The 12,794-nt window shown below is 44.8% G+C and overlaps 1 protein-coding gene across 11 annotated transcripts in view; it reads left to right on the plus strand.

The window, feature by feature from the left end:
- The window catches only part of USP28 (ubiquitin specific peptidase 28), a 28,434-nt gene extending 15,671 nt beyond the window's left edge, over positions 1-12,763 (plus strand). For 6 of the 11 annotated variants that reach the window (XM_030464823.1, XM_030464822.1, XM_030464824.1 and 3 more), the window contains 16 exons: positions 1,934-2,061; positions 2,228-2,323; positions 2,721-2,900; positions 3,579-3,796; positions 4,028-4,098; positions 4,419-4,647; positions 6,015-6,218; positions 7,498-7,637; positions 7,811-7,996; positions 8,863-8,958; positions 9,715-9,893; positions 9,988-10,066; positions 10,204-10,283; positions 10,640-10,763; positions 10,889-11,087; positions 11,660-12,763. In XM_030464823.1, coding sequence (XP_030320683.1) covers positions 1,934-2,061; positions 2,228-2,323; positions 2,721-2,900; positions 3,579-3,796; positions 4,028-4,098; positions 4,419-4,647; positions 6,015-6,218; positions 7,498-7,637; positions 7,811-7,996; positions 8,863-8,958; positions 9,715-9,893; positions 9,988-10,066; positions 10,204-10,283; positions 10,640-10,763; positions 10,889-11,087; positions 11,660-11,835 — 2,385 coding nt within the window. In that variant the 3' untranslated portion in view covers positions 11,836-12,763. Of the gene's footprint in view, positions 1-106; positions 180-1,296; positions 1,324-1,933; positions 2,062-2,227; positions 2,324-2,720; positions 2,901-3,578; positions 3,797-4,027; positions 4,099-4,418; positions 4,648-6,014; positions 6,219-7,497; positions 7,638-7,810; positions 7,997-8,862; positions 8,959-9,714; positions 9,894-9,987; positions 10,067-10,203; positions 10,284-10,639; positions 10,764-10,888; positions 11,088-11,659 lie in introns of those variants that run through there. The other 5 variants (XM_030464829.1, XM_030464828.1, XR_003988537.1 and 2 more) reach the window with 5 other exon arrangements.
- Positions 12,764-12,794: the final 31 nt, after the last annotated feature.

The raw sequence follows: 12,794 nt of genomic DNA on the forward strand, positions 1-12,794 counted from the left end.
GATAACCAGTAGATAACCAGTTCAGGGAGTTTGTTTTAAATTAAAAAGGTAAACATCTGCTTCTGATGCAAGTGTGATAAAGTCTCTCTCTTTCTGTTGAAGCCTACCTGTACCTGAGTAGGGGGAGAACCACTGCCTCCATATTTTCGGAGGGTAAAAGTACAGTGCTTAACTCTATGGTATGCCATTTGGAATTTGTATCTTTCTCCCTATTATGGTGTGTTTATTTCCTCCTCATTTTCACTCTTATCTTCAGACTGTGCTGATGATTTTTTGTTTTTCTGTTTTTCTTTTTTTTCTTTTTTTTCTTTTATTCTCGCAAATCACAAGCCAATCATAAAATACTTAGTTGCAGCAAAGTAGAAAGTGAAGACCTACCATTACTTTCAACATCCTACATGTGTAAGATCAGCTAAGAAGTTAACTTTGCAAAAAACTGGAAGGCAGCAAAGAAGTTTTTGCAGAGGTGTCTGGTGTAGAGGGGGCAGAGAAGGGCATTCAGGTCTAGGAAAATGTCTGAAAAATGTGTTGCTGTGGTTTAAAGTGGGAAAGGAGAAGTGAAGTTTTGGGTGGGTGAAGCTGGTCTGACTCTAGACTCAAATGTTTGTTTCTGGCTTTCCTAGTTCCTGCCTGGAGCTGTTCAGATGCATTTACAGTAGATGTAGGGGATACTGATGTATGCTGGTGCCAGAGACAAATGACATAGGGAGCAGTTGTGTAGGTTCTTTTCAAGCCAAACTTTTTAGTTCCTCCAAATCCTTTTCTGAAAGGTGAGGCAAATTGGACTAATCATGGAAATGTGTTCTCATCATTCGTTGTCTGTACGGATAGAAGGAAATGGCTCTGGCTTTATTTCTAAGAAATCTGACTGGAAAAACTCTGCATCTTAATTTCACTCCCTAGGATGGCGTGGCTAGAGGACTGCATGCTAGGGGACATAGAGAATAAGGTGCATTTTGTCTTTTGAGAACGTAGGTGAGTGTACTGAAACTCAAAGCATCCAGTGGGATTAAAAAGAACTTGCATTTCCTCTAGATAATTGGTGTATAAGTCGTTCCTTCTCTCTTTTTGTGTTCTCTTGTTCTGAAGATCAGGCTGCTTCTCGAGAAGCTTTGCTACCTGGCCATTTCCTTGCAAAGTTTTGTTTTGGGATTTTTTTTCATAATTAAAAACTGCACTCATAAATATTTTAGATCTACAGATTGCTGGTGCACTTTGTCAGGCAGATCTATTGCAGCAGGACATCTGACATGAATCCTGCAGAGAGAACGGAGCTTAGTGCGCTCGTCTGAAGCCCAGCAGTGTGGTGCCATGCTGTGGCAGGTGAAGGGAACTTCTGGGAGTATTTGTGAACCCAGGAAGAGGGAGAGATGAAATGTAAATCCATCCCCGAAGTCTTTCAGCATGGCTCTTTAAAACAATGTATGAAACATACAGGAAATGGGTTTCTTCTCTGAATCTCCTCAGCTGAGTAGTTTGTAACTAGACAGAGAGAGGGTAAGGAGTGAGGTACTGCTTAAGGACTTCTGTTTTGTTCTTCATCATTGCATGTGATCTACATTGGCAAGGAACTCTTGTGGAGACTCTTGCTGACATCCAGAGCTTGTGTAGCATCTGCTAATATTGTAAAACTCACTGCTGGGCCTGCTAATAACCCATCAGGCTGGATGCATCAGGCAAGACAAGTAACTTTCTGAAAGCTGTTATGGGGCTTTTTCACAGTAGTAATGTAAAATGGAATCAGAAATTTTAATCTCATAAAATTTGGCTTTCTGACTAGCCCCTCTGTAAACAAAATACACACTACATCAATGTTTAAAGGCAAACAGATACTTAGGATCAGTCAAAAATAATTTAGGATCATTCTAAAATGTGCCGTTTAGCAGTGATCTTAAAACACGTCCCTTTGGGGGCATTTCTGCTTTTGTTACAGCGCTGGTTTACAAAACTCCCACCAGTACTGACCTTTGAACTCTCCCGATTTGAGTTCAATCAGTCCCTAGGACAGCCGGAGAAAATTCACACCAAGCTAGAGTTTCCCCAGACTATTTATATGGACAGGTGAGTTGTTCTATTGTACGGTATGTTCAAAGCTATTGCTTTATTCTAATTGAAGTTAAAAAGGTTGTATGAGTGAGCAAGGAAAGATTCTAAGATCATTATAAGAGATTGTGGATAGTAGAAGCAAATAAAATGCATGTGGTGGGCTTTCTGATTCTTTGCTTAGGTACCTCTACTGCAGTAAAGAGCTTATTCAGATGAAGAGAGAAGAAATGAAGAGGTTGAAGGAGAAAATGGCGATTCTACAACAGAAACTGGAAAGGTAAGTAGTCAGCTAGCTGTGTTTTTGTGTCCCATGGGAGTGTGCAAACTCTTCCTTTCAAATGAGCTTTCCAATAGGAGAGAAATTCATAAAAGAAAGGCAAACAGAATGATTTTGTTGTGGGAAGCTTGGGACAATGAGGTGTGTTGTGAGCCAGGGCTGATAGCATCCCCATGTTTTGGCTGCTGCTTCAAGTCTGTGCAGCCTTGAGGCTCCCAAGGTCTGCTGGTGGGAGGTGGTGAGTGACCCTGTGCAGCACCTGAGGTTTTTCCTCCTTCTTTCACTGCTCCATCCCTGCCTGGAGATTTTATTCCCTGTTGCTTTTTCTGTTGTCCCCTGAGGTTTAACCAAACAGTCGAGGTTCCTCTGTTCATCTGACGTGCTGCTGTTTCTGCAGGTACATGAAGTATGGCTCTGGGCCAGCTCGCTTCCCTCTGCCCGACATGCTCCAGTACGTTCTTGAGTTTATCACCACCAAGCCAGCTGGAATTAGTTCTGCTGCTCAGAGCTCTCAGACAGCATTCCTGCAGTCCCAGGCTGAGCCTTGTGCCTTCGATGTGCTTTCACAGTCAAAGGGGTTAGTAAACAGAAACAGAAATAATTTGTTGGAGAACAACTTGCTTTTCAGATGAATGTTGCCCGTTTTCATTTTGAAAGCATATTATTTATCTGGGCAGTTGTGAGCATGATGCTGCAACCTGCAAAACCTTTGCAAGCAGTCAGTCCCTGTTTTCCTCATAATTTGGTTCTGTTTGTGTAAATATAACACTGCATCTAGACAGTTCTTCCTTTTCCAAAAACATCATGGTATTTCTTGTCTAAGCAGCAGTTGTGAGTTTAATTATGTGCTCTTTTTGGTTAGGCTACTAATTTTTTTCTGTTCATCAACCAGTAAATTAGTCCAATATTGGATTATTACAAACCTGGCCAGCATGGTTGGTTTACATTCTAAATTAAGCTGAGTAAATACATTAGTTTCTTAGTAGTAAGGGAAGGAATTTTTGGAATTGATTGTTGTGGATCTGTGCTTATGGAGTTCTGGAAGAATTTTAGCTTCTGTTTCTTCTGTATTTTAATTTGGTCTGCTAAGGCTGAAGTCTTCAATGTACTTGTTTCTTTCTACATTTTGTACCATCCTGGAAGGGAAATCCTGCTCTGGGTCTGGAGCAATTTTTATTTGGTTTATTTCACAATTCTTTTCCAAAAAGAAAAAACAGAGGCTGAAAAAACAACCTTCTTGGATTTTGCTTCACAGCATACTCGAGAGGAAAGACAATAGGACTGAAGATACAACTTTATTTTTGGCAAATCCCTCGTCACCACAGCAGAAACCAACTTCACCACTCCAGCCTTCTAATCCTTCAGCAGAAATGTCAGAAGATCCAGCCCCTCACATGGTTTCCCAGGAAGAGCTGAACCTCGTTCAGACTTGCCTGCAACGGTGGAGGAACGAGATCGAACAGGATGTGCAGGGTGGGTCCCAAATATCTTTGTTGTGTTTTTTTTCCTATGGAGCACCAGCCTGGCTTACCCTCTGTTGTTTCAACTGGATACATCCCCATCTACAACTCATCTTGTGCAGGCTTCAGCCCCAGTGTGATGTATGATAGTTACTGCATGGCTTCAGAGGCTTTGAAGTGAAAGGGGCTAGAGTGGCCAAATGGATAGTCATTAATTTGTATGTCTTCCTCTTGTTCTTGGCAGATCTGAAAGAGTCTATTACCAGAACCAACCTGTCCATTGAACAAATGTACTGTGACCCCCTCCTCCAACAGGTGAGCAATGCAGCCTCATTAGGCTCAAAACAAATATTAAACTGATGTTGCTGATGTTTTTTGTGAGTAGCTGTCATCTTAAGTTGTCTGCGTGATTGTATCTTTTTAAATCCCAGTTTTATGATAAAGCAGAGAAAAGATTCTTTATGAAAATCTTGTTGCTCTTTCCCTGAAAATTCAGTTTGTCCTTAGCAGGAAATTTACCCTGTAAACCAAGAGCCTTATGCCAGAGTGCAGCTGTGCACGTCTGTGGTTTTTGTAGAGTCAGACCAATTCCTTTTGCTGAAGACAGATCTGAAAACATCTGTGTGACCTTGCAGGTTCCCTACCATTTGCATGCTGTCCTGGTGCATGAAGGGCAAGCAAATGCTGGTCACTACTGGGCCTACATATATGACCAGCCTCGAAAAAGCTGGCTGAAATACAATGACATCTCAGTGACAGAATCATCGTGGGAAGAGCTGGAGAGAGATTCATTTGGTGGCTTGAGGAATGCCAGTGCCTACTGCCTGATGTACATCAGTGATAAGGTGTCCCGCCTTGTGTCAGGTACCACAGCTGTATGGTTCAGGAGGTGTTTAGGTCTGGTCTTGTCTCTCTGTGGTTGTCACGTTTCTCAACTTGACTTCGGCTCAGTTGCACTTTGGCAGTACAAAAGGCTTCACCCCAGGTAGAAGTGAAATAATTTCGAGTCATTTCTCAGACCTTGATATGGTTGAAAACCAAAGATGGAGATTAGGTAAAGATTATTCATGTCTTGCCCCTTCCAACGTGCATCTAGTGCTGGTGTTTTTCTCCATGACTCTATATCACTTATCTGGCAGTATTTCTTTTGTAAGGGCATACAAAACACCTCTTACTTTATTTCTTCTGTTTTTGCCATGGTTTTTGACTTGTCAGCTTTTTTTTTTTCTGTGATGCCATTACACTGAGCCTGAACAGATCCTTTTTTATGCATCTTTTCCTGATGGATGAGTTACCAGTACTAGCAGCTCAGACTTGAAAGTGTGTTTGCAGTGCCAATGTATAAATAGTTATGTGGAGAAATTATCGTGAACATGGCACTATACATGGCAGACAGCTGTACAAGAACCTAATAATTTCACGTGTGGCTCATTTTGATGTAATAAATAGAAAGAAACAATGGGGAACTGTCATTCTGTTCATTGCTAAATATGGCTGATGAGGATCTGGAGGTTTTTCTTTGTCTGTCTTGCCATGATAGTTCCGTTCCTGAAATGATTCCATAATTTTTTCCCCTACTATTTAATGCAATTTTTGTTATTTTTTTCAAGATGCTTTTCTATTACAATGGATGCATGAGAATTAGATGGCATATAGAATTGCCATTTGCTTTTGATAAAATTGTAAGGCTTCTCTGAAGCTGATGCTGCTCGGTTTTTGTGCTATTTATAACTGAACACAGAAGGATATCTATAAAGCTCTGAGAAATAGCAGTGTGACACTTTTGCTCAGGAATCCATGCAGTTTCCTACCTTTATTTGCCACGTTCTGCTGTAGATATGTCTCCAGCTGAACTGTAGCTTTTCCAGCTCTTGGTAGCATAAAGGCTGTTTTTTGTATGATGGTAGCCCTTGGATAAGGACATGTTTCTGACTCACTGCAGCAGCAGGCACTGCTTCTGCAATTTCTCAGTGATAAATGCCACCCAGTGGTAGAACAAAACAGGCCTTTTTTTTCAGTTAGATCTATAGATTTATCTTTATTTTTGAACTTGTGCTTATAAATCACCTGAAATTGCAAAGCTAGTAGAAAGTTGTGGGGTTTTTCCCCATAACCCCTTGGCCAGCGTGATTGTGGCTTTCCATACTGCCACTGGGTTTTTGTGGAGGCTCTAGTGATGGTGTCTTGCTGCGATCATGTTCCTCTCTGTACCAGTCCTGCCTTTCTTCCAGACAAGGATGATGGCACAGAGCTTGGCCAATTTCAGAAGGAAGTTGAAGCCTTGCCCCCAGAGCTGAGACACTACATCCAGGAGGACAACTGGCGACTTGAGCAAGAGGCAGAGGAGTGGGAGGAGGAGCAATCTTGCAAGATTCCTCAAATGGAGCCTTCACCTGCTTCCGAATCGCAGGAACTCTCTTCTGAATCAGGACCAGGTAATAGCATGGCTGCATTTGCAAACCATGTTGAAACTGGTAACAACCATCCAGTCAAAATTACCATTGTGTTGGAACCTTGCATCAGCTTTGAGATATGTAGGAGAAACTGTTGTGAGGTAGCTAAGGCAACTGGCAGAGGCTCTCCTGGCAATACAAAGGCTTTTCCACTAGTTTTATGTGTGCATCTTCCCAGGCTTGTCAGTAGAAATGCTTGTTTCCATTCATTTAATCATAATGGGCCAATCTCACTTCACTTTTTGACTTTTTAAATAAATATCAAGTAGAAAATGTTCAAGTGTTGTGGTGTCCTGATTTGAGCCAGGATAGACCCAATTTTCTTTATTGTAATTTTATTTTCAGCTAAGTCTCTTCCTAGTAGCTGCATGTGCTAAATTAACAGCCAGTTTCTCAGGCAGTGTCTGCTTCTAGGACTGATAACGCCTGATGTTTATAGTTACTGCTGGCAAATGGTATGCAGAACCAAGGACACTGCTCGGTTCTGAAAAACATCTTAAGCTCCAGAAACAGAAAGGGAGTCAGGGAGTCACACCTGCAGCCCTCCTTGAGGGAGGAGTGGAGCAGGCAGGTGACCAGAATTGACCAAACAGAGTATTCCATCCTGTGCACGTCATACTCTGGGTATAAACTTGAGGGATCAGGAGGGTCAAGCCCTCTTGGTCCATGGCTGGCATCCTGGGAGGTTTCCATCCGTCTGTCTGCCTGTTATCCCGATCCCTGCCTTCCTGACTCTGTGTGTTCCTGCCTCCAGCTCCTAATTGCTGCTGACTCCAGGAGCCCCACATGGGACTTGTCCAGTGCCTGCCCTGCAGCCTTGGTGGGGGCGTAAGCGTTACTGAGGGGAAGGGGGGAGGAATGTGATACCACTTTTGTATAAAGTTCTTTATATTTAATCATCTTCCTTCCTGTCACTAATGTTTCATTGATGCTGTGTAGTTTAGTATCCAACTCTTAAGTCTCCCTCCCTTATTCTCTCTCATTCTTCCTCAGCAGAGGAAGGGAGGAGGGGATTAATAGAGAGCATCTGTCATTGGTTTAATTGCCAGCCCAGTATTAAACCATGACAAGTGGGACAGTGCTGAGTGGCGATCCCTTGCGGTGTGTGACCTGCAGGCTGGCGATGAAATGCCTGCACCCCTGGGGTGAAGGCAGCACCTGCTCAATCCTGCATGGACAAGCCATAAAGCATTTCAGAATGGGAGGGGAGCCAGAAGTCTTGCCCTCGGTGCTCAGCAGTGCCACCCCTCTGGCCCCACAGACCAGTCTTCCGCCTGTGAGCAGAGCATGCACTCCCTCTCCTCCGAGCACGCCATGATTGCCAAAGAGCAGACTGCCAAGGCCATCGCCAACACCGCTGACGCCTACGAGAAGAATGGTGTGGAGGCAGCTCTCTGTGAGGTAGGAGCAGAGCCTTGCCTCAGGGAGCCACCTCTCTTTGGCCTTGCATCATTCTTATTGACCTTTGCTTTTCCTATTTCTGTGTAATTCTGAAGTTCAGTCCTCTCTTGTTTGCCTTTATTTTTTACTTTGAGTTTCCTTACCCTCTCACTTCTTTTTCTCCTTGGCCACAGGCCAAGGAAGTAGAGCCAGTGAAGGCCCAGCCGAGAGAAACAGCCCTTACAGTTCAAGCAGAACCAGCCCAGGATGCTGAGGAAACAGAGCCTGCTGCCCAGAGCAGCTCTCAGGTCTCTGAAGTGGAAATCCCCAGTGTAGGGAAGATTCCTGTTAGATCCGATGCAGACGGATATAACGAGGAGGTACAGATCCCAGCGCAGGGGTTAATCGCCGCCTGTCACTAACCTTTAACTTTGTAGCTGGCTTTGAGCTTTCCTAAGATGGGGCACAACTGGAGTCTTGTCATGGAAGCAGTTCTGGGGATGAAGCACATTTTCCTGCTGTGGGAATGAAGGCAGCCAGACCAAATAATTCACTAATTTCATATCTAAACACCACCAGAAAAGCAGCTCTGTAACAGTGCTCAATCGTTAGATCTGCTCATTTTTCCTTTAGGTCTTCTTTCTGGTACAACTCTATCAAAATTGATCATAGCTGTCTTAGTTTGTATACAAGCCTCTTTACTGTCTTCAGGGACCATTTCGTCCCCTCTTGGACATTGACCACTAATACCATAACTTGCAGCACCCTGGCTTCTGATGTTTTGTTACCTACACTTGTACATACTCTAGCAGTGTTTTTGGGAGTTGTGTTTTTCACAAATATAGTTGGATTTCATCAAATCCAGAGGCCTTTACTCCTTGGGTATGTTTAATATCAGCTTGTACAAAGCTGGCACAAGGCATAGGCATGGCTCTCAATTGATATGGCTTGAGGTGCAATGGGAGACAGAGGGGATATGGATAGTCTGCTTTGAATTGATGAATTCAAGGCATGGCCAGGCTTTAGACAGTTAATGCTTAAAAAAAACACCCTGCATGTAAAGTGCATGTGATGGAAGGTCTGAGTGGTGTATAAGTAAATCACTGCTCATGCTTATTCCACATATATTCACACAATTTCCTTTAAGCCTTCTCTTCTAAGAGTTTTCTTCATGGTGTCTTCTCTTCTTTCCTTGCCTGTCACTGTTTTCCTTGTTCTTGTCTCTGTTTTCTTGCTTTTGTGGTAGGTGATGCTGAGTCCAGCCATGCAAGGTGTCATCCTGGCTATTGCAAAAGCCCGCCAGACCTTTGATCGAGATGGGTCTGAAGCAGGGCTCGTGAAGGTACCACACTTGTTTGCTCAACCCAATAGCATGGGTGTCTGTTTCCACAGAATGGGGAGTCTGTGCTGTACTGGCATATCAGGAATGTGAAGGGAACAATTTGTGTAGTTTTTGTTTTAGTTAATGGCCTTTCTCTCTGTCTCCCAACTCTGGTTTTGCTCTTATTGGGGCAATGTACCCTCCTGTTCTAAACAATTGCTTATAAGCAAGCTCCCTCCTCCCAGGAGAAAACTTTTTGTTTTGTTTTTAACTTTCCTCCATTTATACTCCTTTTAGTATTAGCAGTTCTCTAGCTCTGCTTTATAAAAAGTAGGCTTTTTTTGCATACCTTTCAGAACCTGCACTCTGAGTCCTCAGTGTGATAATAACCCAGCAATCAAGAATTTTTTGGTCCTGAAGGTGCAGGTTTATTCTGACCTCTCTTGTAAAATGTCCTCAGGACATTGTATGCATTGGACAGAATTATTTCAAAGAACAGGCACTGCTGAGAATTGAAGCTGGTGTTAGATTTTACAGGCAGGTAGATTTAACTAAAAGTGCTGCATGGGAGAAATCACCCATGCTGTTAGTCTGCAGGAATGTAAATCACCAGATGCTCCTGCAGCTTACTACAGATATAAGTGCATTGCAGTCAATCCTTACAGCCTCAACACTTGCAAGAGGGCTACCAAAACTGGCTGAGGCAGCTCTGTACCCCACTTCATATCAGCTGCTGCAGCATTAGTAACCGTGTTATCACGTGTGTTTGCTTGGCAGGCGTTCCATGAGGAGTATTCCCGGCTCTACCTGCTGTCCAAGGAGACCCCTACCCCGCAGAACGACCCCCGGCTGCAGCATGTCCTAGTTTACTTCTTGCAGAACAACGCTCCCCAGCAGGTGGTGGAACGGACCCTCCTCGAGCAGTTTGCAGACAAAAACCTCAGCTATGATGAAAGGTTTGTGCCGTCCATTCCAGGGTGAGGCTTTTCTCATCTGGAAGCAGCCAGGACCATTGTTCTGATCATCTCCATCTGTGCTTACATGGAGCAGGTCCATCAGCATCATGAAGGTGGCACAAGCAAAGCTGAGGGAGATTGGTCCTGACGATGTGGATATGGAGGAGTACAAGGTAAGGACCAGCTTATAAGAGACATTTAAACCCTGTGCAGGGCAAAATCTGACGTTTTGGGGTTGTGGAGCACCTTCAAGAATGTGTGCACGTGTCATGGGTGAGGCTGACACTGCTTTCTCACTCCCTCTGCACAGAGGTGGCACGAAGACTACAGCCTTTTCCGCAAGGTGTCCGTTTACCTGCTGACAGGCTTGGAGCTGTACCAGAATGGAAAGTAAGTTGCTTTTAATTGGGTGTTTGGACAAGATAAAACTGTAATCTAAAAGTAAAGGCCACTTTGGCAGAACTGCTTTCTTCTGACCCATGGTGACCAGCTTGCATTCACTCTTGGATTTGAGGGCTCTTTTTGTCTTGCTAATAACCCTTTCTTAGAGAAGTGGTGCAGTGTGAAGGACAGTACCATTTCATGAAGGGTTTGTAATTTGAAAAGTTATTTTTTCCAGTATGTAAAATGGTTTTCAGATGTTACTTGTGGATGGAAACAATTTCCTGAGCTGACAGGACTGCTTGCATTGCTTGCACTGCAGTGGTGCCCCTGGCCAGGCCACATGGCTGACGCTTTTCTCCTAGGTACCAGGAGTCACTCACCTACCTGGTCTACGCCTACCAAACCAACTCCAAGCTGCTGCTGAAAGGAGCCAACCGCGGAGTGAGCGAGTCGCTGATTGCCTTGTACAGGAGGAAGTGTCTCTTGGTTGGTAGTGTGGAGCTTTGTGCTCCTTGGAGAGGAGGGGAGGGAGCAGTCTGGCTGATGCTGATTACATGAGGTCCCTGCTTCCTTCTCATGAGCCTGTCCCCCGATTCTCCCTCCTCCCGTAGAAGCTGAACGAGTTGGCAGCGTCTCTCTTCGTCAGCTGTGAAGAAGCTCATGTAGCAGAGGGCATTAGCATCCTGAATGAGCTGATCATCCCCTGCATGCACCTCATGAACAACTTTGATATCAGCAAAGAGGACCTGGATGCCATCGAGGTCATGAGAAACTGCTGGTGCTCCTATCTGGGACGAGAGGACATGGACGGTAGGAATGGCTGCCTGCCTTACTTCTGTTGTGCTGTCTGTGAGCAAGGCTATCTCTAGAGCTGAACTAGAAAGGAATTAAAGGACCCTGTAAAACCCTCCTTAAATTCCTGGTGTTTGCATTGCACCACATTGGCTTATTTCTGATTGTGAGAGGAGAAATGTGTTTGAATCATGCATTGAATTCTGTTATTGAAGAATCTTCTTTTGGACTAAAGCTGCAGGGGAAGGGTTCTTCTTCCTTGAAATGTGAAACACATTTCAAAAGACTGGCTTAGAATTACTGAGCTAGGCTTTGGGTTTTGTTTGCCTTAGGACATGAAAGGTTCCCTAGAGATGGCAGGTGACTGCTGGCAGGTGCAGGGTGATGGGCATGCTCCTCTTCAGGGTCAAGGAGAAGGTCTGCCACTGGCCAGGAACATAGGCAGGGGTGTAGCAGAGTGGATGGGGAGCAGAATCAGGGGATCTTTGTGTTCTGAAGAGAGGTTTGGCATATTATGGCAAATGGAGCCTTCTGCCAGCTGCCTGGGCTCCTGCAATGCCACTGACCCTTCCATCCTCTCCCCTTGACAGCCAAGCTGCAGATGAAGTTGGGTGAATTGCTGCCCCGGCTCCTGGACTCCTCCACCGAGGTGATCGTTCTGAAGGAGCCCCCCAAGATCCGGCCCAACTCCCCCTACGACCTCTGCAGCCGCTTTGCAGCCGTGATGGAGTCCATCCACGGTGCCTCAGCTGTCACTGTGCAGTAGCACCCCCAGACCTCCCTTCACAGCCCGGGCCACACCACTGGCCTCCTTCCATCAGGCCGACTGGAGGGGAAAGGGAGAGAGGGGTGATTGGAAGCCGTGTTCTTTGTAAATACAAATGAATAAAAAGCAGTATTGCACTTTTGAGATGAAACGTTCAATGGTGACATGCAGGACCTGAACCACTGTTGCAGCCTGAGAGGCAGCCAGGTCCTTGGCAGCTCTGTCTGTCTGGCATCCCCAGCCATCCCAGCAGGTTTCCTTGGGTTTGCAGCTTTCTAGGAACAGACGTCTGAGCCTGTGAGGGCAGCAGAGCAAGAGGCAGCTCCTCCAGCCAGCTACTGTGGATCTGTCAGCTGTGTTTACACCTTGCTAAACAATGAGCTGCTGGAGACAAACCATTCAGATCTTGACCAGCTCCTGCAGTGAAGAGAGGGGCAGTGGCTCATGTTCTGTCATGTGTCCAGTTCAGTCAGATCAAGTATTTCCCTTTTGTATTCTAACTGGCAAAAGAAAATATGTGCAGGAGTCTTCCTCGGAGAGCAAAAGAGTGGCAGTGATAGGACAGGATGGTAAGGACAGCAAGAGTTTATAGATGAAGGGAGATTACAGCCCCTGTAGAATGTTCCCCTTGAATCAGAAAGCAAACTCAATCCTGGTGGGTGAGTTTCAGTGCTGGGTTAGTGTAGATGACCACTGTGAGGGCTGGAATCATCTTCTTTGCTGTTGGTGGTGAGCTTTTTGTAGTCGGCTATGTGTAAAAACTGCCCCATTTTGATTCTCTTGTGCAGGCAGCCTGTACTTGGGTTTGAGCTGCAGCAGTTGTTACACACCAAATGTTCTGAATCGGTGGAGGGGAGATCCTGTTTTTTAGGACTATGCAGATTTCTCTAAAAAGTGCAATAAAAGCATTTGTTCTATGTTAGAATTTAAAAAAGCTCCTTCTGTGTCTTCATTTCACT

The sequence above is a fragment of the Calypte anna genome, chromosome 24, assembly GCF_003957555.1.
Source record: "Calypte anna isolate BGI_N300 chromosome 24, bCalAnn1_v1.p, whole genome shotgun sequence".
Classification (NCBI taxonomy): domain Eukaryota; kingdom Metazoa; phylum Chordata; class Aves; order Apodiformes; family Trochilidae; genus Calypte; species Calypte anna.